The sequence below is a fragment of the Schistocerca serialis genome, chromosome 1 (genome assembly GCF_023864345.2).
Source record: "Schistocerca serialis cubense isolate TAMUIC-IGC-003099 chromosome 1, iqSchSeri2.2, whole genome shotgun sequence".
Lineage (NCBI taxonomy): Eukaryota > Metazoa > Arthropoda > Insecta > Orthoptera > Acrididae > Schistocerca > Schistocerca serialis.
The window spans coordinates 985,711,386-985,738,680 of record NC_064638.1 but is presented as its reverse complement, the minus strand read 5'-3'; the positions used below and the strand labels follow the sequence as shown (position 1 = coordinate 985,738,680).

Genomic DNA, 27,295 nt, shown 5'->3' with positions numbered 1-27,295 from the left:
TGTATCTGTGCTTTTCGCTCTAACATGACTTCAGTCACCTCACTGTATGTTTGGCTGTAGCCTATTTTGTTTAATATTTCTTTATTAGGCTGAAACTGCAAGCCGATTCCAGACTCGCTGCTAGTTCTAACAACTATTCCTATGTAGATGGCCAGTCCTCTGACCACCAACCCCCTCCAGAGGTCGATCTGTTGCAACAGATGACTGATCGCGTAAATAATCCTGTGGAACTGGCCACTTGCTATCCTTTTTCAACTGCAACTCTACTCACATTCAGTACTATTACGTATTTATAACCTCTGTCTGAATTTAATGCCAGTCTCAATAGAGTGATAAAAATATTCACGTCACACAGAATCATACTACAGCTCTATCTGTATCAGTGCCACCGGAGATAATGCGCAGAACAGATACGAGAGGCGTTCGACAAGTCAGCGCAAAGTCTGAGAGATGACACCAGCGGCGCGCATCGAGGTCATGTTTAGTTAGTAGTATCTTTGGAAAGAACGCACATCTAGGTTCAGCCATATTGGTCTCTTCCCTCGAATTTGGCATTCGTGTGAATCAAGAAAGTCGAGTGATTGTCAAAGAATGGACGAAAAATAATTTCTTATGGTGATTAAACATTACCTTATGAAAGGCAAAACGCCTCAGGAGGAGACTAAAGAGAAGCTTAATAAACATTACGATGACTCTGTGCCTTCGATTAGAACAGTTTACAAGTGGTTTCAAAATTTTATTAGTGGCCATATGGGCACAAGTCATGCTGAACTTTCTGGACGCCCTGTGGAGGTTACGCCTCCAGAAATCATTGATAAAATCCATGGTATGGTGATGGATGATAGAAGAGTTAAGCAACGTGAGATTGATAGTGGTGTGGGCATCTCGAATGAACGGGTACATAATATTTTGGATAAACATTTGGACATGAAAAAGCTATCCGCAAGATGGGTTCCGCGATTGCTCACGATTGACCAAAAACGGAATCGTCTGATGTTTTGCAAGGATGGCTTGCAGCTGTTCAGGAAGAATCCACAGGACTTTAAGCGTCGTTTAGTCACTGTTAATGAAACGTGGATTCATTACTATATTCCTGAGACCAAACAACAATCTAAACAATGGGTTAACAAAGGAGAATCTGCACCAAAAAGGTGAAGACCGTTCCTTCGGTATTTTGGTATTCGCAAGGGATAATCCTCATCGACTATTCGGAAAAGGGTAACACTATTACAGGTGCATATTATTCACCGTTATTGGACCGTTTGAAAACCGAACTATAAGAAAAATGCCGGCGATTAGACCGCAACAAAGTCCTTTTCCATCACGACAATGCACTTGCACACATCTCAGCAGTTGTGGTCGCACAATTATTGGAAAAAATATTATAACTCGTTTCACATCACCCCTGTTGTCCAGACTTGGCTCCCTTTCCTACTGCTTGTTCCCCAATTTGAAGAAATGGCTGGCGAGACAAGGCTTTTATTCAAACGAGGAGGTGATTACAGCAACTAATAGCTATTTTGCAGACTTGGACAATTCCTATTATTTGCAAGGGATCAACAAATTAGAACAGCTTTGAACGAAGTGTAGAAGTCTAAAAGGAGACTATGTCGAATAATAAAAAAAAGGTTTACCCCAAACACGTAAGTATTTTTTATTTTTGCACGGACTTTTCAAATGTTGAAATGTGTGTGAAATGTTATGGGACTTAACTGCTAAGGTCATCAGTCCCTAAGCTTACTCACTACTTAACGTAAATTAACCTAAGGACAAACACACACACCCATCCCCGAGAGAGGACTCGAACCTCTGCAGGGACCAGCGTCACAGTCCATGACTGCAGCGCCCTTAGACCGCTCGGCTAATCCCGAGCGGCACGGACTTTTCAAATGCTCTTCGTGTAATCATTAAAAACAAGCAGGCTTGTGTATTAGCTTGTAAGTGCGATGACAAAAAGCGTACAGTGCGCGTAATATTTGAATACACATTTTCACTTCCTTTTTCACTAGAGTATTCTGTCTACGTGTAAATGAAGGATCAGGTTGAGAATGTAACGGTGCACACCAAAAGCGGAGCGCACGCTGGTGCTGGTGAGCGCTGGACGGTGGGCTACTGACCGAGGCGCAGTCCGTGGGCGGCGAGCTGCAGCGCCAGTAGGAGCCAGGCGGCCGCCCGCGTCATCTGCCGCCGCGTCACGCTGTCTGTAACACACAGGAGGAGCGGCGCGTCAGTCGCAGGCAGAGGCGAGCGGGCGGCGGGGCGCGCGCGCGGCATACGTACTGACGCGACGTCAAGGGTTTCAGTCTAAAATGTCTTAGCAAAATACACTGGAAAACGTACAGTGGAAAGTGTCGAATCAAAAACATTGTGATTATCAAGCAACAATGAATGGAATTTCTCTGCGCCACTTCGGGTGTTGCCTATAACACGACAGCTGAGCATACCTGTGTTTGTGAATAATAATAAAGGAATTGCTTTCCGTCTATTAAGTGCCCCTCGATAAAAATTTCGATCTTCGAGCCACATATCCTGCGAAAAGGGGCAATCTCTGTTGCTTATGACTCATATTATGAAACGTCCCCTTAGAAAAGTTAATGAATGACTGTGCTTAAACTGACACACAATATTTGTAGCGCAACGCATTCTGACTTTCAATAATCCCTGCAAAAGAATGGCCCTGACTAACATTAACCTAGACCTTTCACAAATCACTTACCTCACAAAAATCTTCGTTACTCGAAGTACTGCAATACAGCGAGCGCCATTACTGCCAGCTAAATAAAAGATTCAAACTACTGAAGGCACTAACTACTGATGGGCATAGTTACAAATGAAAGATTTTGATAGAGACAAACAATGTATTTACCTTAATAATGTTCAAAAGTCATAATATATATAGTAGTTCATGACATCCAGTCTTACAAATTTACTGTCTCTGATGGACACACGTCCAGTTCAACCGCTCCCAAAACTCCACCATTTCTCTCCCCACATCCACCACTGCTGGCGGCTCACCTCCAACTGCACAACGCTACGCGCTGTTAACAGCCAACTGCCCAACACTACAATAGCGACTTCCAACAATGCCACCCAGCCACAGACTGCACATAGCACAGCCAGTCATTTTCATACAGAGCGCTACGTGGCGTTAACAATATAAAAACCTAAACAGCCTACTTACAATATCTACACTGCTGGCCATAAAAATTGCTACACCACGAATATGACGTGCTACAGACGCGAAATTTAACGGACAGGACGAACATGCTGTGATATGCAAATGATTAGCTTTTCAGAGCATTCACACAAGGTTAGCGCCGGTGGCGACACCTAAAACGTGCTGGCATGACGAAAGTTTCCAACCGATTTCTCATACACAAACAGCAATTCACCGGCGTTGCTTGCTGATACGTTGTGGTGATGCCTCGTGTAAGGAGGAGAAAGGCATAGCATCACGTTTCCGACTTTGATAGAGGTCGGATTGTAGCCTATCGCGATTGCGGTTTATCGTATCGCGACATTGCTACTCGCGTTTGTGGAGATCTACTGACTGTTCGCAGATTATGGAATCGGTGGGTTCAGGAGGGTAATACGGAACGCCATGCTGGATCTCAACGGCCTCGTATCACCAGCAGTCGAGATGACAGCCATCTTATCCGTATGGCTGTAACAGATCGTGCAGCCACGTCTCGATCCCTGGGTCAACAGATGGGGACGTTTCCAAGACAACAGCCATCTACACGAACAGTTCGACGACGTTTGCAGTAGCATGCACTACCACCTCGGAGGCCATATAGGCGGTTACCCTTGAGGCTGCATCAAAGACAGTAGCGCCTGCGATGGTGTACTCAACGACGAATTAATGGGAAAACGTCATTTTTTCGGATGAATCCAGGTTCTGCTTACAGCATCATGATGGTCTCATCCGTGTTTGGTGACATCGCCGTGAATGCACATTGGAAGCTTGTATTCGTCATCGCCATACTGGCGTATCACCCGGCATGATGGTATGGGATGCCATTGGTTACACGTCTCGGTCACCTCTTGTTCGCATTGACGGCACTTTTAACAGTGGACGTTACATTTCAAATGTGTTACGATCCGTGGCCCTACCCTCCATTAGATCCCTGTGAAACCCTACATTTCAGCAGGATAACGTACGACCTCATGTTGCAGGTGCTGTATGGGCCTTTCTGGCTACACAAAATGTTCGACTGCTGCCCTGGCCAGAACATTCTCTAGATGTCTCACCAACTGAAAACGTCTGGTCTATGGTGGCCGAGCAACTGGCTCGTCACAATACGCCAGTCACTACTCTTGATGAAATGTGGTATCGTGTTGAAGCTGCATGGGCAGCTGTACCAGTACATGCTATCCAAGTTCTGTTTGACTCAATGCCCAGGCGTATCAAGGCCATTACGGCCAGAGATGGTTGTTGTGGGTACTGATTTCTCAGAATCTATGCACCCAAATTGCGTGACAATGTAATCACATGTCACTTCTAGTATAATATATTTGTCCAATGAATACCCGTTTATCATCTGCATTTCGTCTTGGTGTAGCAATTTTAATGGCCAGTAGTGTAATATGTCTATATAAGTGAAGTTCTTTGTACGCCTCCACGGACAACAGCATACCGACTGAGCAGTAAGTTAAATTTCATCCAAATACACATTACAAGAGATTCTACTAGGAACTGCGGTTGTTACAAGTTTTTAGACAAGCGCGAGTAGACACTTTTTAATCTGGTTAATCCGGTGTAGCGCTATCAAGAAATAGCCTACAGTATTCCTTATAAACAACAATAGCGTTCGTCCTAAAACACCTGTTAATCAGTACCCCATCCTATGTTCAGTAATGTAAAAATGTGCTGCTGTGGCCTAATTAGATTATCGCAGCCTGTCACATTGGCCGAACAAACAGATTCTATTCAGCTGCGGGTATCTAAAGGGTTAATTATTTTCTGTTCATTTACCCTCGTTAGTGATCATATTCATGCTGCTGAATATCAGCAACTAGTTTACAGTTGTAACCAAGGGCCGGCCGGAGTGGTCGAGCGGTTCTACGCGCTACAGTTTGGAACCGCGCGACCGCTACGGTCGCAAGTTCGAATCCTGCCTTGGGCATGGATGTGTGTGATGTCCTTAGGTGAGTTAGGTTTAAGTAGTTCTAAAAAAGTTCTAGGGGACTGATGACCTCAGCAGTTAAGTCCCACAGTGCTCAGATCCATTTTTTTTTTTTTTTTGTAACCAAGGAAACAACACACATGTCGTATTCAAAATTGTCCACACCATGGTCACTTTTTGCTTTACCCTTGGTTGGGAGCGTCCGAATATGTTACAGGGGCGTTACAGTTCGAAATATACAGTCTATTGCAAAGTCTTTGGATCACACGTGTAGGGAAGATAGCTCACATCACTGAGAATAACTATTTGTTGGAGACAAAATGTTTACTGATGGTTTAAGGATTTGTATTTATGAAACGCGGTAGGGCGTAGGCACTCTGTGGTGCGCGTTTCTTGTATGTCTCCTATAATACAGTCTCTACACCATATGAAATGCGGTAGACTCAGCGAAACTAAAATACCTAATTAGCTCCTAAAAGATTTTCCTTCTCGTTGTAGACATTCATTCTTAGGGTTCTCTTCTTAAATGTAGACGAAGCTAGTTCGGTGACGTCTCGTCATCCATGGTCGGCGAATGCAAAAGGACTCGTAGAGTTGCAGGGAAGCGTTGGCAAATATTTAACGTTTCACAAAAGTTGATCCTCATGACTTGATATGTCGTACTAGACGTTTGAAACAACCTGTATATGTAACGGGGCTTCACATTATACAGGACAAATCATTTAAGCCTTACACCGCAAAGACTGTGCAAATGTACGGTGCTCCTGATGTGCGGTTTTCCCGGAATGGTTTGGCAGTCAGGGACTCGTATTGGTAGTCAAGCAACAAACTGTAATAATACTTGGAAAACGTTTTATTTGTGCAAATATACACTTTTTTTAAATAGAAACGTGCCTATCTACATTACAACCTGAAGGTATGGTAAATTTTAATGTCATTGGTAAAACTTCCTGGCAGATTAAAACTGTGTGCCGGAGCGAGACTCGAACTCGGGACCTTTGCCTTTCGCGGGCAAGTGCACGATTCTAGTGCAGGTTTAGGAGATATCGGAATTTGAAAAGCTCCCCCACAGCACTGCTGCAGTACCTGCGGAAGCACACACTACAGAAAAACCCAAGAGTATGTGATGGTACGTCACATAAATGGACATATTGAGAAAGGCACAAGAAGTTTTTGCCATGAAATATGTGAACCATAAAATATCTAAAGACTAAGTGCGTCTGCGCGATGTATGACAAATAGTAAATATTGTAAATTATTATTATAAAAACACAAATATCGATGTAATTAACAAAACACAGCTTTTCGTTATAAACTCTGTGTAAGATGACAAATAGTAAATATTGTAAATTATTATTATAAAAACACAAATATCGATGTAATTAACAAAACACAGCTTTTCGTTATAAACTCTGTGTAAGATAGACCATGAAGATTAGAGACAATGCATTGATTGAACCTAATCTGTTTTGTTTCGTCTAGCAGGAGGTCGCCATTGTAGTGCTGTTTGATAATTAACGTCAGTTTTATCTGTATTTTGAAAAATATAATAGAAATTGTTATTAGAAAGTGTGTATTATTGACTTAGTTGTCATCTCTCATGATCGCAACAATTACTTATATTTAACAAAGTTTTTGCAGAATGAACAAGAAATATTGAAAATCAGTATATTCCATAAGCTCCGCAATATCTCAGTTAGTATTTGTGACATTTGGTACATAAATAACCAGTAGCCCCTGAGACCCATATTAACAATTACAGTTTGCGTAAGAATACGCATATTTTCTTTTCTAAATAGCAGCGCTCACGCAAACTATTTATTAGAAGGCGGTGAGTCGCACGTTGTGTTTAAAAAAAATATTATATCGTAGGTACTTCGGGGCAGCCAATGTCCGTACGAGTGTTATTGCGGTATAAGTTAATTAAAAGTCTCATGCTAACCCACAATATTGAAAGCCACCCGAACCAAAATCATAAAAATATAATTATAATAAACAAAAATATATAATTGTCCGGTGATAAGTGGCATTACATGCATACATATCACAGTTATACCGTGATCAGTGGCGCCCAAATTAATGTGGTTTACTACTTTATGTACAGTCCCAAGCATGGACTACTTACGTGGCGACAACTGACCATCACAGGCGGTATTCAAAATGATCACCGGCAGTGACAATTACACGCTTCCTGATTAGATTATATTAGATTCAGTTTTCGTTCCACAGACCCAAAAAATGAGATGATTCTCGTGAGTGTGGAACATGTCAGAAAGTATAATGTAAATACATAAAACATTTGAGTATAATACTTACTGCCTTGATCATTTGTCAGGAGATAATCGAAATAGGTTAATACAATGCAGTAAACTGGAACAGCTAATATTTACAGAATCAACACGCTGTCAAAATGAAACACTGTTATGCACTATTAATTAATGTACCTTACAGAAAATATCTAATCTTGACTGTTGTGACCAAGTGAAATCCATCCCATATTTTTTACTTAAGCTGGCTTAACAGTCTCTTTTAAGATATTCTTCTATGAAGTAGGAGGGGTTGCCTATCAAAAAGTCTTTCAAACTCTATTTAAACCGTGCTTTATCTGAAACCAAGTTTCTAATGGTTGCTGGCAATTTATTGAAAACATGTGTTCCTGAATAATGGACCCCTTTTTGGACCAAGGTGAGTGTTTTTGGGTCTTTATGTACATTGTTCTTATTTCTAGTATTGATACTATGTATTGAGCTATTGGTTGGAAATAGAGATATATTACTTCCAACAAATTTCATTAAGGAATAAATATACTGAGAAGCAGTGGGTAGAATATAAAGTCCCTTGAACAGATTTCTACAAGATGTTCTTGAATTTACACCACAAATGATTCTTATCACACTCTTTTGCACCCTAAAAATTTTTTCTCTGTTTGATGAGTTGCCTCAGAAGATGATCCCATATGACATAATAGAATGAAAGTAAGAAAAGTATGCAAGTTTTATTATATTTATATCTCCTAGATCTGACATCATTCTCACGGCAAATACAGACTTGTTTAGGCGCTTAAGCAATTCTGTGGTGTGCCCTTCTCAACTGAATTTACTATTGAGATGTAATCCCATAAATTTAACACTGTCAACCTCTTCGATCTGCATGTCTTCATATGTTATATTCATGTTGGAAGGAAATCTCTTACAGGTTCTGAACTGCATATGGTGGGTCTTCTCAAAGTTTAATGACAGTGAATTAGCTTTAAACCACTTATTAATGCCAGTGAAAATTTGATTAGCATCTATTTCTAAATCTCTACTTGACTTGCTACTTATTGCAATGTTTGTATCATCTTCAATCAAAACAAACTTGCATTTGGCAATGTAACAGATGGGTGGTCATTGATCTACACAAGAGAAAGCAAGGGACCAATGATGGAACCTTGAGGAATACCACATGTAATTAATTCCCAGTCAATGAAGACTGCTTACTGCACAGGTATTTCACAACGACCCCCTTCGTTTCCTGTTGGATAGATAAGACTCAAACCATTTTGCAGCATTGCCGGTGACACCATAATACTCTAATTTTCTTAAGCGATTGCTGTGGCTCACACAGTCAAAGGCTTTTGACAGGGCACAGAAAATGCCAGTAGCTTCTAATTTATTATCAAATGAATTAAGTACATTCTCACTATAAGTGTAAATAGCTTTCTCTATATCAGAACCCTTAAGAAATCTAAACTGTGACTTGGACAATATATTATTTGCAGTCAGATGCTTAAGGAGACGCTTGAACACAACATTTTTGAGAATACCTATCTGGTAGGGAACGACTGTTACACACGTGCTAACATTTCAGAGGAGAAGTTCGAGCACGCTGCAGTAGTAAGTCGTTGTCTGTCATCGGGTGTACTTGGTGCGTCCTTGAACACAGCGCCTTTCAGTTTTATCCGCAGAAAATTGTCTACAGGCGTCATATCCGGGAACGGGGCGGCCCAGGCACAGATGCTCTGGGTCCAATCCTACGATGTACAAACAATTCGTGAAGACATGCTCCAGTACTTCGTGCACTATGGGCTACACAGCCATCATATTGATACGACAGGTTCCTCCCAATCTGCAGAGGAACGTCTTCTAGCGTCCGTGGAAGATGGTCTGTGAGGAGGCTGCAATATTTGTGCGCGTTCGGTTTTCTATCTATGAAAAACAGGTCTATCAGCTGATGATTCACTATCCCACACCATATGTTTACACTCCATGTACACTGACACTCCACCTGACAAAGCCAACGGGGATTGTCAGCAGACCATTAGTGCATGTTTCGGCGGTTTACCAGACCATGATTGATAAATGTGACTTCATCGCTATGTAAGATATATCATACATCTGGGGTACCTTGTCTTAATAGCCCTGTATATAAGTTAAAACCATTCTCATAATCGTTTCCACGCAGCTCCTGATGGAGAGAGATATGATGGGGATGGAACCTGAGTCAATAGAAAAGGCATAGGACACATGACTGACTCGTGCCACTTCCTCGTGCGATTGCGCCGGAGGTAACGTGAGGATCATCTGAAACAGCAGCAAGAACATTAAATTCCCCCTCTTGTGCCGTCACTTGTTTCGTTCTGTTACACTGTCTAGATGTTACACTACCGCTTTCACGTAACTGTTTGAAGACATTGATAAATATTTGATGAGATACTTGACGTCTATTGGGATATCTTGCCGCATACAACACACAACAACGAATTGCATTCTTCGTACACTCTCCATACACCATAAGTATGTCAGCTGTTTCTGCTTGGTAAATCTCATCGTCCACTTGGACTGTTAAACACTAACTCACTAGCAAGTCACAATGCACTCAGGGGACACACTAGAATTCTGTAAACAAACATAACATCGCTCCTAGCTACTACGCAGACTGAATGGCACAAAAAACTGTCGGTGTGGAATTTTTTCAAAATACGAGATCTCGGAAACGACTCGTACTAAAATCCTTCGACAAACACCAATGACATTCTGTTAATATCAATACGCATTATTCAATTTAAACGAGTGTATGTCTGCACAAACAGTACACTTTTCAAGCATTATTACAATCTGTTGGTTGGCTAACAACATGAGTCCCTGGCTTCGAATCCATTTTGCGAAAACCACAGATCAATGGCACTTTTGATTTCAGCCAAATTTGTATTGCAGGTTCTAGGTGACTGAAACTGCACACGGGACGTACCTAACGAAGCCCTGAGGGTAAAAGACGACATACGAACTTGGGTATACGCAACAACGACGTTTAACTAGTCTGTGACCAAAGGAATTATACGGAGGATAATATTACCGCCAGGAGAATCGTTAACTAAGCAAGAGAATGTTCTTGTGGCAATCTCATGACTGATGGAAATACAGTAATTACGCTGTCAGAATCACTGAACCACAGCTGATGTAACAACGCAACGGCCAGAGATACAGATAAGCTGCACGTCAAACGGCCACCTGTATAGATTTAAAACATTTCATATTGATTCAACTGTAGTTTTTCTTCTATCCTGTGACAAACGTTCCTCGGTATTTGCTTTCCTTTGAAGTAAATGAAATTTCGGTGAAGTGTGTTTCCTGGTCATGATGACATTATTGACCAAGGAATAATAATAGTTATTGCTATTTACTTTCTCTATCTTATTCATTAATTGTATTGTAGCTGGTACTGAATGTGTTTTTACGTTTTCTCTAGGGGTGTGTGTATTCTTCTATGCGGACATCTACATCTACATCTACATTTATACTCCGCAAACCACCCAACGGTGTGTGGCGGAGGGCACTTTACGTGCCACTGTCATTACCTCCCTTTCCTGTTCCAGTCGCGTATGGTTCGCGGGATGAACGACTGTCTGAAAGCCTCCGTGCGCGCTCTAATCTCTCTAATTTTACATTCGTGATCTCCTCGGGAGGTATAAGTAGGGGGAAGCAATATATTCGATACCTCATCCAGAAACGCACCCTCTCGAAACCTGGCGAGCAAGCTACACCGCGATGCAGAGCGCCTCTCTTGCAGAGTCTGCCACTTGAGTTTATTAAACATCTCCGTAACGCTATCACGGTTACCAAATAACCCTGTGACGAAACGCGCCGCTCCTCTTTGGATCTTCTCTATCTCCTCCGTCAACCCGACCTGGTACGGATCCCACACTGATGAGCAATACTCAAGTATAGGTCGAACGAGTGTTTTGTAAGCCAACTCCTTTGTTGATGGACTACATTTTCTAAGCACTCTCCCAATGAATCTCAACCTGGTACCCGCCTTACCAACAATTAATTTTATATGATCATTCCACTTCAAATCGTTCCGCACGCATACTCCCAGATATTTTACAGAAGTAACTGCTACCAGTGTTTGTTCCGCTATCATATAATCATACAGTAAAGGATCCTTCTTTCTATGTATTCGCAATACATTACATTTGTCTATGTTAAGGGGCAGTTGCCACTCCCTGCACCAAGTGCCTATCCGCTGCAGATCTTCCTGCGTTTCGCTACAATTTTCTAATGATGCAACTTCTCTGTATACTACAGCATCATCCGCGAAAAGCCGCATGGAACTTCCGACACTATCTACTAGGTCATTTATATATATTGTGAAAAGCAATGGTCCCATAACACTCCCCTGTGGCACGCCAGAGGTTACTTTAACGTCTGTAGACGTCTCTCCATTGATAGTAACATGCTGTGTTCTGTTTGCTAAAAACTCTTCAATCCAGCCACACTGCTGGTCTGATATTCCGTAGGCTCTTACTTTGTTTATCAGGCGACAGTGCGGAACTGTATCGAACGCCTTCCGGAAGTCAAGAAAAATAGCATCTACCTGGGAGCCTGTATCTAATATTTTCTTGGTCTCATGAACAAATAAAGCGAGTTGGGTCTCACACGATCGCTGTTTCCGGAATCCATGTTGATTTCTACATAGTAGATTATGGGTTTCCAAAAACGACATGATAATCGAGCAAAAAACATGTTCTAAAATTCTACAACAGACCGACGTCAGAGATATAGGTCTATAGTTTTGCGCATCTGCTCGACGACCCTTCTTGAAGACTGGGACTATCTGTGCTCTTTTCCAATCATTTGGAACCCTCCGTTCCTCTAGAGACTTGCGGTACACGGCTGTTAGAAGGGGGGCAAGATCTTTCGCGTACTCTGTGTAGAATCGAATTGGTATCCCGTCAGGTCCAGTGGACTTTCTTCTATTGAGTGATTCCAGTTGCTTTTCTATTCCTTGGACACTTATTTCGATGTCAGCCATTTTTTCGTTTGTGCGAGGATTTAGAGAAGGAACTGCAGTGCGGTCTTCCTCTGTGAAACAGCTTTGGAAAAAGGTGTTTAGTATTTCAGCTTTACGCGTGTCATCCTCAGTTTCAATGCCATCATCATCCCGTAGTGTCTGGATATGCTGTTTCGAGCCACTTACTGATTTAACGTAAGACCAGAACTTCCTAGGATTTTCTGGCAAGTCGGTACATAGAATTTTACTTTCGAATTCACTGAACGCTTCACGCATAGCACTCCTTACGCTAACTTTGACATCGTTTAGCTTCTGTTTGTCTGAGAGGTTTTGGCTGCGTTTAAACTTGGAGTGGAGCTCTCTTTGCTTTCGCAGTAGTTTCCTAACTTTGTTGCTGTACCACGGTGGGTTTTTCCCGTCCCTCTCTGTTTTACTCGGCACGTACCTGTCTAAAACGCATTTTACGATTGCCTTGAACTTTTTCCATAAACACTGAACATTGTCAGTGTCGGAACAGAAATTTTCGTTTTGATCTGTTAGGTAGTCTGAAATCTGCCTTCTATTACTCTTGCTAAACAGATAAACCTTCCTCCCTTTTTTTATATTCTTATTAACTTCCATATTCAGGGATGCTGCAACGGCCTTATGATCACTGATTCCCTGTTCTGTACATACAGAGTCGAAAAGTTCGGGTCTGTTTGTTATCAGTAGGTCCAAGATGTTATCTCCACGAGTCGGTTCTCTGTTTAATTGCTCGAGGTAATTTTCGGACAGTGTTGTATCAGGCGTATTTACGCGTTTTGGTGTGATATTCCCCAATCCGTGTAAGTTGCGGTGTCCGCCATTAGATTCTGGGTGCCGACCAATCATAGCAAAGATAGCGAGCGGCGCTCGCTTCTGGAGCAAGGCACGTTACCGGCGAAATTTTGATTTTTGCTGCTGTCAACTACGTAAGCTGTGTTTACATTGAATAAGGCGTCATATTACGGGATTCTCATTTCCAGATGGGAGTTTATTTATCTCTTTCAGTTAAAACCCAGCAAAATTATAGCCATTTCCTTAATTACTTACGAATTTATATACCGTAATTTTCGTGTTATATGTCCTTTGGCGTTTGTTGCCGGCCGGCCGCGGTGGTCTAGCGGTTCTAGGCGCTCAGTCAGGAACCGCGCGGCTGCTACGGTCGCAGGTTCGAATCCTGCCTCGGGCATGGATGTGTGTGATTTCCTTAGCTTAGTTAGGTTTAAGTAGTTCTAAGTTCTAGGGGACTTATGACCACAGATGTTGAGTCCCATAGTGCTCAGAGCCATTTGAACCATTATTTTTTTTTTTTTTTTTTTTTTTTTTGTTGCCAAACTCTGACGTGGTCACTTCCGTTAAGTTTGGAAGTAAACCGTATTCTTTTTGATTCAAATAATGGAAATTTATGGTAGAAATGAGGCAAAGAAAATCTTTGAGAAACGTTATCTTCACAAACGACAGAGGGGAAAGACGATGTTGGTACAAAAGTACCATCCCACACACTTTGTAGGTAGGCTGCTTAGGTATTTATATTGGTAACGCCACGTAGCGCTCTGTATGAAAATCACTGACTGTGCTGTGTGCAGTCTGTGGCTGGTTGGCATTGTTGAAATATTCTCTATAGTAGTGTGGGGCAGTTGGATGTGAACAGCGCGTTGCGTTGGGCAGTTGGAGGTGAGCCGCCAGCAGTGGTGTATGTGGGGAGTGAGATGGCAGAGTTTTGAGAGCGGATGGTCTGGACGTGTGTCCATCAGAGATGGTAAATTTGTAAGACTGGATGTCATGAACTGATATATATATTTGTTCTCTATCAAAATCTTTCATTTGCTTACTATGCCTATTAGTAGTTAGTGCCTTCAGTAGTTAGAATCTTTTATTTAGCTGGCAGTATTGGCGCTCGCTGTTTTGCAGTAGTTCGAGTAACGAAGATTTTTGTGAGGTAAGTGATTCATGAAAGGTATAGGTTATTGTTAGTCAGGGCCATTCTTTTATAGGGATTATTGAAAGTCAGACTGCTTTGCGCTAAAAATATTGTGTGTCAGTTTAGTGTTGATCAGAATACGTAAAGAGAGAAATGTCTGAGTACGTTCAGTTCTGCTTAGCAGTTTGAAAATCAAATAACGCACAGCAATTCATAAAGTTTTCGAAGGAGATGTTTCAACTTGTAGCGTATGATTTAAATGGTTCAAATGGCTCTGAGCACTATGGGACTCAACATCTTAGGCCATAAGTCCCCTAGAACTTAGAACTACTTAAACCTAACCAACCTAAGGACATCACACACACCCATGCCCGAGGCAGGATTCGAACCTGTGACCGTAGCAGTCCCGCGGTTCCGGACTGCAGCGCCAGAACCGCTAGATCAACGCGGCCGGCTGTAGCGTATGAAAGTAAACGTAGGTTTTAATGTATTGTACAAAATATGTATTGAGAGGATGAACAAAAATAATCTCTTTTTTTTGGCGGAAGGAGCTGCTGGATCTTCGTCAAATGTTCTATTCAATTTAACAGGACCGCCAGCTCTCTCTGAAAGTTGACCTCGACGTAACGGAAAATCCACTTGTTTCCTCCAGTCCGGGGGTTCTTCTCAGACGGGTTCCCTGGGAACGGGGCTGAGCGCTCGTGGGATCTGACGTGCGTCAAGTTAGCCCGCGCTCCTTTCATCTTTTATCTGGGCGCCCGCAGGCGGGCAGGTGGTAGCGGAGCGGGGTTAACTTGTCATTCGTCCCGTTGTACCTAGCGACGCGGGAGCGGGGGCGGGGGCGGAGGCGCGTATCTACGGCGGCCTTCAAATATTCATAAGCTGCACGGCTACCGAACTGCCGCGGGCACAAAGAAATGCGCTGCCTGGCGACGTTATGGAAATGAGGCGGGCGAGGGCAGGAGGGAGGGGAGCGCGGTTTAAAACGGGGCGCCGCGCGCTGCGGTACGTGAATAACAAGGCCGTGTGAGGACTGGGAATGACCTCCGGCGAGTGAAAAGGGGTGCCGGCACCCTCCAGTGGCAGTCCGTGGCATCTGTCTCTTCCTGCGGACCGAGCGTTTTGCACGAATGTTGAAACGCGTGGCAGCTTGTTCTCGGTTTTTTTTCCGTTCCTTTTTACCGCTGTGTTGGCTTCATTCTCCCACACGTGATTCAGAGGGAAGTCCAGTTGTGGCTGCTTGTTTACAAGCAGGACGGCAGCAAGAATTCACAAGTTTCATCACCGGGACTCAGTAGCTACTGCTGTAACTTTGAAATTAGGTAGCATAATCACATCGCGTATCAGTGTTGCAGAGAGAGGGTATAAGTCGGTACGGAAATCTTTCGCTGACAAATGAATATCGTTTGCATTTGTATGGGATATTAGTAGCCAACACTTCATATCAGCATTCAAAATATTTCTTATTTTATAGGGCCGGGCGATGTGGCCGAGCAGTTCTAGGCGCTTCAGTCTGGAACCGCGCGCCCTCTACGGTCGCAGGTTCGAATCCTGCCTCGGGCATGGATGTGTGTGATGTCCATCGGTTAGTTAGGTTTAAGTAGTTCTAAGTTCTAGGGGACTGATAACCTCAGATGTTGTTAAGTCCCAAAGTACTCAGAGCCATTTGAACCATATAATTTACAGCCAGCATATAAAACAGAGTTTGAAACAAGTGACTTTACACGAAAGAGTGGGTATTTACAGTGGTAATTACGACTCTAACTCTGAAGTGCAACTGTGTATTGAAGAATCTACGTTCGGTGTTCTCTCTCTCTCTCTCTCTCTCTCTCTCTCTCTCTCTCTCCTTCTCACGCACACACACACACACACACACACACACACACACACACACACACACACAAACGCACGCACGCACGCACTCACACACACACAAAACCGCGCGACTACATGCTTTCTTCACCTTTCCTGTCTCACAAGAGTTTTGAAATTTTTTAAATTAATGGACGTGATTTTAGAACTCAAATATCAATCCACAAAGCGAGTTGATGCATATCTCAAAAATTCTTGAGAAAATCGAGTTCGAAGTTTTCCGAGCGCATTTAATATCCTAAAGTAAGGCCGATTTTTCCAGAGGCCTTGTGGCTCTGTGGTTGAGTGCTTTTATGCCAAGTGGCAGTCTGTATTCGACTCCTGGCTATGGTAGATTTTTAAACAAAGTTGCATGCTTTTCGATCTTTTCCGTGAAGGAAAAAAATACATTGAAAGACATCCGTTTACTTGAGTATATCTTACGTTAGGGTCCAGCCTATCAACTAGATATGGTATTTTATCATTTTCATGTGCCATCTTTATCATTTTCTACTTGGACCGATGCCTATAGCAAGTCACCTGTGGGGTATGCGTTTTATTTAATCCCGACTTTTCTTCATTACCAGCAGCCTGTATTTCATGAACTCTTTCTGTCTTGTACGAAATCAATCCTCTTTGTATGACTCTGGCATAAGACGAATTTTCTGCTCACTCTAAGCTTATAAACGGAGGACTGAATCGTTGGAATGCTCAGGACAAGAGCACGGGATGGAGGGGGGGGGGGGGGGGGGTGGAGGGGGGATCGTAGAACAGAGAAATCGTAGAGATAGTGGCAGAGGGCAAAAGCACTCTCTGTCTTCAGGCATGCAGGTAGAACGATCTTTCCAGCTGAATTAGTGGGCGTGTGTTTCCATTGTCTGCTGGAAGTTCGCGGTAGAGGTTTCAAGATATTTCGAGAGAGTCTTTCCGTCACAACGAGCGGATAAGGAATCCATAGGGCGCGCTTTGGACGCGATCCGATTGGGCCATTGTGTTGTACCCAGAACCTAGAGTTGCGACTGGTCGGAAGGTGTGCCAAAACGGATGTAGGGAGCTAACGTACAACTGAAGACTGGATGTGTTATAGGCTGGAAACATTAGAGATGCTGTTGGCCAATGGGGACACATTATGCAACTTCATCACGGAACAACATTGCTACGATGCAGTGAAACTACTTTCTGTCGTATCGTTAGTTATGTTGCGATCAGAAATTGTTGGTAACCGCAGTTCTTAGTATCAAACGCTTTCTGAATTGCTAAAGTCTGTGGGGACGTGTATCGTAAGCTACATTCTCTACACCATCCAGTTTTACGTCGAGCAGTATGCTCGTTCGTTATCTTGTTTCGGCAACTGTAATAAGCGACAATTTTTCTCTCGCCCTGCTCTTGTCCCATGCAAATCGCTTCACGAAGTTTTAAGTTTATGAACACCGGGAATTTAGGTGAATGAGTAATAAAATCTTTCTGTCTTGTTCCTCGCCCTGAGCAAAGCTTACAGCACGCTGTATCAGTTACAAGTTTAAAAAATTCTTTCCTTTGTTCCCATAAAGGCACCCCTCCCCCGCACCCTCCCCCACATTCTGAGGACTTTTTCAAATCCGCTGCGCTTCATAAAGGGCAGCAGCAATATAGAACATTGCTTAATACGCAGGTGAACTTCATTCAAGTATAAGTAACTGTAATAAATCCTAACGATTAAAATTAAACTCTTACTTCATGCGTGTTAGGTCATTTTCGGGTGCATCAGACAATAAATCAACGTGATTTCGTCCCCATAAAATGATACTATGCTGCTTGGTTCCGCTGCGTCGGGCTAAGGAAATGCTTTCATGGCAGAAATGCCTCCTACGTTTACTAACCACAGGGTGGCTATTGCACTTATGCGGCGTAATATCAGCATCAGTGGGTGTTATTAAAAATAATGGAAATTAGAGTTAATGTATTCAAGTCCCATTTTTGCATATTGTTATCGACAATCATAGATGAAGATCACTGTCGTTTAATGTCCGATCACTCCATACTACGAGGTATAAAAACATAACCGTCACATAAAAACATAAATATAATAAAAATATTTGTAATTTATTTTCACTTAAACTATCTTTATTTACAATATTTTATGAAAGACAAGTAAATAAAGATTTATATTTCGAATTAGGAGTGGATTTCTGTTTGTGATATGTAATTAGAAAAAGAAGAATTACGTTTCCCATAAAACTGACAATTAGATTGTGTTGATTACCATATATTTCATGAATTTTGTATTTAGACGACTTAGATATTCAAACCGAAGTAAAAAGAAATCCGAAGAAACTTATCGAAACGCGACTTGCACAAGCAATCCAGCGATTACCAGTTTCGACCATTACCGACTTTTTCCCATCTTTATGTATTTTAAGCTGCACAGAAATGCTCTTATCTACGGTTTAGAACATGCAGTTTCTTTTAAAAATTTGCATCGGCTAGATGTCGAACAACCTTGACAATGAGCCCTCTACCACAGAACCACGTTCCTTGTGGAAAAATCGACCTTGCTGGTATTGAGGACACTCGAAAAACTTCAAAGCCCATTTTCTCGGAAGTTTTCGAGATATGGATCGAACTGCTTTGTGTGATTCATATCTGAGTTCTGCATTTTATATACCACAGATATAAATAAAAAATACGAAAATCCCATTGCCATGTGGTCTCCTTGACAGTACGATTTTAGTAAGGATAAAGGTTTTAATTTTTCCACAGTTTAAACCGGCTCATGTACTTACAGATAGAGTCAAGACAGTTACACCAAGCATTTGAGTCTCGCCATATCAGCATGGCGAGACGCAAGCCACAGTCCACATTTGAAGTAATACAGATATCGTATTAGGATATTTAAAGGCCACAATCACAGCTTAGGGAGAGTACTGTACCTCGGTCTACTTTTCAGACATTCGCCACTAGCCAGCCCCGTAATAGAAGTTTAATACGTATTGTTAGTTCATTTTTAATTGGTGGCACTCTTTTTACGTGCTACAGCTTTCTCTGAATTTACAGAAATTACTCCGGTAAATTAGGGCATTCGCAGTTAAGGTTTTTCCAAATACAAAACCATGTTACATGATACAACGTGGTAATATACGTCTAGGACTTAATATTCTGTTGAGATTTGAAAGTGTTGCAGTTGAGAAAATCTTGTCAATATATAGTTAATAAACTATCGGCTACATTATTACTCTAACTCACTAATAATAATCAGTAAGTAAAATAAAATGAAACAGAAGTATTATCAAAAGCCAGTTGGCCCGTTTTTTGAAGTAGAAGCTGTGGATGGTTCTAAAACTATCTAGCATTTTATTCACTACAGAATTCTATTCCTGAAGAGCTATCAGTATATTTAAAGAGCTTCAATATACTAGACTGTACAGCACTTAAGTAAGTAAAACGCTAAATATTTATAAATGACGCACAAAACACATCAAGATTAACAACAACTAGAAAAACTGCAGAAAATGACAGAAACTGCTTACGGCTGTCCTACATTCACATTTCTTCATGTGATTTTAAAATCAGTTACTAGACTGAAGTACTGACAAGAAAAAGTCATGTGTTACTAAGGACACTATCCTCTAGGTACAACTCTGTCCTCTAATGCTGCGTGTACTGATTTGTAGATAGACCACCACAACCATCACGTCAGTTCCTACTGCAATGTTGAACATTGACTGTGTCGCACCAGTGATGATAAACAAAGTGAGGAAAAATGAGTTGCAACAGTCAACAGACTCCGCAACATATCTTATAACGACACGTCTCGCTGGCTATTACCGTCACAGACGGAGACGTAAGTGTACTCAGTGTTCACTCACTCTCTCTCTCTCTCTCTCTCTCTCTCTCTATCTATCTATCTAACTATCTATTTCTCTCTATCTCTCTCTCTCTCTCTCTCCCTTCCACTTCCCCTCCCCATCCCTCCCGCAAGATAAGATCTCCATAAAACGACATCGCATCCTAGTTCGCCACAGACATCAATTGCGTATCAGTCTGAAGAGTAGTTAAAAGTGCAATCATGAGCCAAACATTATAACCACTGCCCACTGCTAGGTATTGCAGGCACGTGAGGCAGTAAGATAATGATGCAAGCAGCGGAAGAGAGAAAAATAATCAGTCATTGTAGCGACGATACTGGCCGCAAGAGCTGAAATCCACTGATATAAGCGGTTCTGACAAAGGACACACTGTAATGACCTTGCAGCTGGATACAAGAATCTCTGAAACAGCGAAACTGGTCAGCTGTTGGCGTACTATGGAAAGTGGTTGAAGGATGTTGAAATAACAAGTAGACCGCATGGTGTCGGACCACCATGTCTCATCACAAAACGTAGATGTCGGAGGATCCCCGACGTGTAATCCAGGATGGGCAGCGACATGTGGCAGATTTGATGACAGTGTTTCGGAGAACACCGTTCAGTGGCCATTTTTGAACGTGGAGCTCTATGTCACACGACCCCTATGTGTTCCTGTGTGGACCCAACGACATCGTCGGTTATGACTGCAATGAGCACAGCAACACTGAGTTTTCACTGTGGATCAATAGAAAGGTTTCTCCTGTCCAATGAATCGCATTTCTTATTACACCAGATCGATGACTGCGTTCTTACACGCCGACATCCAGTCGGATAGCTACACGAAACATGCACCGCGCCACAGATGCAGGCCGGTCATTGCAGAGTTATGCCATGGAGTACATTGAATTGAGCTTCCATGGCATCTGTGGTGCTAATCGAAGGCACCATGAGAGCGGTGAACTTCGTGAACATTATTGCTGACTACCTCCATCGCTTCATGCTTGAAGTCTTCCCCCCACGGCTATGACATCTTCCAGCAGGACAACTGTCAACTTTACAAGGTGAGAATCGTCCTACAATGGTTTGAGGGTCATTATAGTGACCTGACAGTGATGTCTTGGCCAGAAAATGAGCCTGATCTGTACCCGTTGGAACATATATCGGGCGCCAGCTGGGTGCTCGTAAACCTCCATCCCGTTACGTGCGGGAATTGCCTGATCTGTGGGCAGACATTTGGTGTCACATCCTTTTGTAATCCTGTCGAAGACTTGTAGACCCAATGCCAAACAATATCTCTGTTGCGTTGCATTTGAATGTGGAAAAAACCCACTGTTAAATAGGTGGTCATAATGTAATGGCTCATTGGTGTATGATGGGTACTGATTAGTAGCAAAAGCACCAACAACCATTTTCGTGACATCCCGAGACTATTTCGTCACTCATATCGAGCTCAATATGAATAGCACGTTCCCTGTCTCGTTTCTTGGATACGCTCTCATACTGGTCAAAGTGGTAAAATGCTGTGGATTTTTGGCACCTGCCATTAATAGCACACTAAAAAAAATTGTGAAAATGGCTCTGAGCACTATGGAACTTAACATCTGAGGTCATCAGCCCCCTATAACTTAGAACTACTTAAAGCTAACTAACCTAAGGACATCACACACATTCATGCCCGAGGCAGGTTTCGAACCTGCGACTGTAGCGATCGCCCGGTTCCAGACTGAAGCTCCTAGAACCGCTCGGCCACACCATCGACTAGAGTAGACGCGGCTTCAGGAAACGAGAATACAGGCTACACAAAGGATGATACAGCAAACAATGCACTGCACTCTGCATAGCAGAATATGTATCCTGAACGCAAACAGGCGTGGGACAAGACACTGAGTGAGTCAGTGAGTTCGACTTTAGGATGGCCGACAGACTACTGTCAAGTGACGAGTGGCCTCATGTAACAAAACACTGCCAGGTAATTCAGCAGACGAAACGAAGGACTAGGCTTCGATATTTCATCAGACGATTCTCGGTATACGCAAAGTCTGGCGTCCGGATGTCTGCTCACATCCCAAGCACTTTTCATAGGGGAGTAATTAACATCATATCGAGACTAGCTGTGGCTCGAACAAGGCGTGTGTAGGTTGGTACAACTGAAATTTTGATCCCGCAGGCTGACATCAAATTTAAGTCTAGCTTGCATTACCTCACTACTGTTAAGTAAACCAAGGTACTAATACAAACTGATAAACCATTTTTTTCTAGCTGAGAACATAATTTTATTCCACAGTCTAGTTAAAAGTTCTGTAGCGGCTTAGATCTGTTACATCCAGCACTATTTCTCTGTGGTGTTATGAAATGTATTCAGTTTCATTTGCACTTCTATTTGGTCCTTGCTGATTACATTTCCTATTTGATTCCGTCTCAAAGGAATGTTAACATGGAGCGTAGCCTTAAACTATTTCCATGTAATACCTTCTCGTTATTTTGAAACAGTCCTTGCTGTCTTGTCTAAGTTTCTTTAAATATGTGCCATACTGCTTTTAATTTTCTTATACTGCCATATTACCGTAAAAGACTGTATATTCCGATATTTTTTATGGTCGCCAATCTTTCATCACTATTAAGACATCCACAAGTCCACGTATCCTGCCCAGATCTGTTGATCTTCACATTTGTATAACACGCTCGTCGTAATTATTCGGGGGATACTAGAAGTCGAACCTTACAGCTTACTGCACTAGCTTATTTCCTACCACGACTTTCCTTGTTGTGGTAAGAGTGCTCCGTAGACACCCCTCATTATCCATCACAACATATTATCCTTTCCTTTTCTGTGTATTCTTTTAGATTTTAACTGCTTTCTGAAACTTCTTACTTGTCGCTGGTGTAGGTTTAAAGTGCGAGACTACCGAACTAACATAGTGTCCATCTACGGAAGAAGATTTCGATCTCAATGAAACTCAACATCTTATCTATAATGACATGTAGTGTGACGTACATCTAACATAGAAACAGGAAACTACACACAACCGGTATTATCATACAGTCTCCATCAACAACCGAGGGAAAAAAAATGGTTCAAATGGCTCTAAGCACTATGGGACTTAACATCTGAGGTCATCAGTCCCATAGACTTAGAACTGCTTAAACATAACCAAACTAAGGACGTCACACACATCCATGCCCGAGCAGGATTGAAAATGCCCGAGGCAGGATTGAAACCTGCGACCGTAGCAGCAGCGCGGTTCCAGGCTGAATCGCCTAGAACCGCTCGGCCACAACGGCCGGCACCGAGGAAAAGTAAAACAGTAAGAAATAAAGAAAAGTTCACTCCACGGAACGTCCGCTCCACAGCAAAGAGCAGTCAATTGCTAGCGATCATTGCGGCCGGCGCACGAACTCAGCTGACGTTTTGCAATCAGCTGATCGCTAGCTGTGAGGCGCGAGCCGATTGCGACTTCCCGCTGTCTCTACATACTCATTGACGTTCTTCTGCCCATTAGCTGTTGTCTGTATAGCGAGGAACGGTCCGCAACAATTACTACGATAGTAACTCGTCTGCCGGCGGGGGTACCCGAGCGGCTCTAGGCGCTACAAAAAAAATGGCTCTGATCACTATGCGACTTAACTACTGAGGTCATCAGTCGCCTAGAACTTAGAACTAATTAAACCTAACCAACCTAAGGTCATCACACACATCCATGACCGAGGCCGGATTCGAACCTGCGACCGTAGCGGTCACGCGGTGCCAGACTGAAGCGCCTTTAACCGCACGGCCACACCGGCCGGCACTGTCCTTAGGTTAGTTAGGTTTAAGTAGTTCTAAGTTCTAGGGAATTGATGACCTCAGAAGTTACGTCCCATAGTGCTCAGAACCATTTGAACCAGTAACGCGTCAGTGGTATTGCAGTTTTAATTGACTATTGGTTTCAGTGAGGCTCTTAGTGCACTGTATTTGAAAAGTCTGTGTTGTATACTCCACGGATTCTATACATCAGTGTATTGACGTTTATCATTATCGTGAATTCTTGAAGCATAGGGAAGAAGAGGTTTGGAAAAGGTAATAGGCTAAAAGTTCAAGCACACAACCTATTTACGGGTCATTTTTAATGGAAAATGACAGTGCTGATCCCTTGACAACAGTCTCGAAAGTAGTCAACAGAGAGGGAATTTCAAGAGGAATTTGAGACACTATCCATAGGCTTTGACCCGTTACGTAATAGTCATCAATGGTGTGACGACACTTCATGATGGGCATTTTGATTTGCAATTCCTTATAGCGCTTCGTTTCAAGAAATATTATATTTTTTATATGTTATGTGTTCTAGCGAGCTGAACAGCTATGAACACTTGCTCAGCACGCGAGATATGTTTCACATTAGCGAAGATGAACGAATGGTCATAGCTCCTCAGATGTGCAATTTAGAGCAAACGTTTATTGGACATCTTTTCTCGCTTTGTCCACACTATCACCACTGAAAGTTACCAGCATTACACTCTTCGGACACAAGAACCTGTGCATGTATTCAACTGTCGGAGGTATCAGAACGGTTTTCGTTTACAACTTTGAACTCGTTCGTTTCCGGTAAAGGGATACTTACTTTAAATTAATACATTTATCGTTCTCCATCATCCTAGAAAGTCTGTAACACCATCACGGAATCACCCCGTGTATACGTACATTTACAGACGCCCGCACATGTAACTTTGACGCTCCGTAGTCTCGTAGGATGACGTTTCTGGTTATGGGTTCCTATTCAAAATAAAATAAACTCACACCGCTCTACACGTCCTAGAAGTCTGTAACGGAAATTTCCAACCACCCTATATATATATATATATATATATATATAATTATATAATGTATTTCCCGATACCGGTTACGATTTATTTGCTAAAACTTCTGTTTGCTTCTCATATTCTGTGTCGTGAAGTTCATTTTACGCCACTCCATTTAATTTATTTCTGAGCTAAAAGGTCATCTTGTCAGAAGTGTTTCAGTTTACGTCTGCTACATACATTAATTCGTAACGGCGTATTTTAATCTCCTCTTGACCTATAGAGCTTAAGAGTATTTTCAGATACGGTCTTCGATTTCTTAACAATAAATAATTGATGTCCACTTAAGCTCTAGAGCACTTTTTCGACAATCGACTCAATTTCTTTCAGACAAACAGTTAAAATATTTCGTGTCACTAATGTTTCCATTTACTTCCGAAAGATAACTACGTACATAATTGCGTACTGCGACTACCTCTTGAGCTATATAGTTAAAGAGTATTTTCTTAAGTTTGTACTGTACGTTGTGACGTCCATTATAGTTGTAGAACCTTATTTTCAGGATATTACATATCATATATTTCCCACGAAATATTTTCCTTATTTATATGTGACTGATCATAATTCGTAATTCCGAGTATTTGGCCCTCATTGTAGCAAACGCTTGTTATCAAAACAGTCTGCCCATGACTGGATGTTTAAAATTTGAAAACAATGTTATATAATTACCTGGAAGAGGGCTTAGAATTAGTTAGTAAACCGTTCATTGATCAAACAGACCGTATTGTATTGTACTGCTGGAGCTGGGGACCTAGAAGCGACGGAGAGGCTTCATCCCCGCCGTAGCCCACAGTGGTACACAACCCCACAACAGGCTACAACAGTCCATTCACCCCACCGCCGCCCCACACCAACACTGAACCCAGGGTTATTGTGCGGTTCGGCCCCCAGTGGATCCCCACCCTACCTCCCCCAGGAAATATTGGGCTCTATCACAAGGAAAACCCACAATGGAAATTTCGACCTATCAAGGACCGAAATGTACTAAATGCTTCCTGCTATCTTTCACTTACGTGGTACTGAAAATCAGTAATCAAGGAACGGCGCTGGTACGCTCGGAGTCTTTGTTTATCATTTATAAAGCAGAGATCACCTCAGTTATAAAGTAGACCTGAGAAGCTACCACCTTGGGTAACCAATGTCCAAAAGACAAGTATATCCATGGAATTGTGAATTTGCTCCAAGTCATTAGTAGGCGTTTGTATAAATACGATTTCAAACAAAAAGGGTGTATGTCACGCAGGCAGACACCACTTTAGACGACTTTTGCGAGTTTTGCAGGTAAGCGAAATTAAAAACCAGCCGATACCTGCAGGTGCTCTCACACGTGAGTAGTGTTCTTATGATACCTGATGGGTGAGTGAGTAAGCTGTTGTATGTGCAATAGCGTCAGCTACCCTCACATGCCTCCTTTTTCGAATAAGCATAAGCCGTGATGTTTGCTGCCTCCTCTCAACCCTCTCCCCCCTAGTGTCCCCAGCTCACGATGACACTCGCAGGGTCGCTGATGAATGGTGCGTGTGAAGGGGCATGGGCAGGTCTCATCTATGCACTGTGTATCCACTATTTCTGTTTGTATCAGGTTTCGTGGTCACTTGCATTGTACCCTTTGGATGACGATTTTCATGATTTTTTGGTATGTGGATTACTATTTATTCTGACTAGATGGGTGATTTGAGAATAGGTTATCATCAAGTAGCAGAAAAAACTGTTTTACAACTTTGGCTCATTTCCATATTGAAATACACTATCAAAATTTTCTGACTCTTCAACATCCTAGCATGCTGGAAAACCGTATCTATGCTTTGTGTTACTGAAGTATTTACATTATACTGTGTGAACACAATATAACAAATTTACTACATTACAAAAAGGATGTTCCATTCCCTACTTCACACTCTCAAGAGCCGATTTCTTTTTTTTTCAGTTACCTGTGTGCTTCTTTATGGTTCAAGCTATCTCCATACTAAATTAAAAGTTTAGTAGTGAAAACGTAGCAGATAGGTTTACTTTGGTGTGTATAATATTAGTATGGATACATAGGAAATTCATAAGCAACGTGTGGTGACCCAGACTGTGTGAAAACTGCTAGACATATGGAAAATGTAGAATTACCAGTGGATTGAATATCTCTCTAAGTTCTGAAATCACATTAAAGATGCCAAAAAGGGGTACTGTTTGTGATTTGGCGAACGTTAGTACGGGCGGAAGAGTACGTGTGTGGACTTCATTGCTGTACGGGAAATCGCAACGACTGCAGAAATTTTTTAGTTACGTTGCCTAACTGCAGGAGCGCCTATTGGTGTGCTCTGCAACCAAGCAACGGCGACGGCGCGTATTATGAATCGGAGCTTGGACAGATATGATCTCCCCACGGATATGTGTCATTTTTGTGCCTATATTGTAGTTTCCGTGCAGTCATCTTCTACACTACAGGCCCTTAA

The 27,295-nt window shown here is 42.3% G+C and overlaps 1 protein-coding gene across 1 annotated transcript in view; it reads right to left on the bottom strand.

Moving 5' to 3' along the window:
* The window catches only part of LOC126412947 (discoidin domain-containing receptor 2-like), an 813,081-nt gene that overhangs the window by 355,634 nt on the left and 430,152 nt on the right, over window positions 1–27,295 (bottom strand). The window contains exon 3 of the mRNA XM_050082842.1: window positions 2,118–2,201. Within this exon, the coding sequence (XP_049938799.1) occupies window positions 2,118–2,181 (64 nt within the window). The 5' untranslated portion in view covers window positions 2,182–2,201. The remainder of the gene's footprint in view (window positions 1–2,117; window positions 2,202–27,295) is intronic.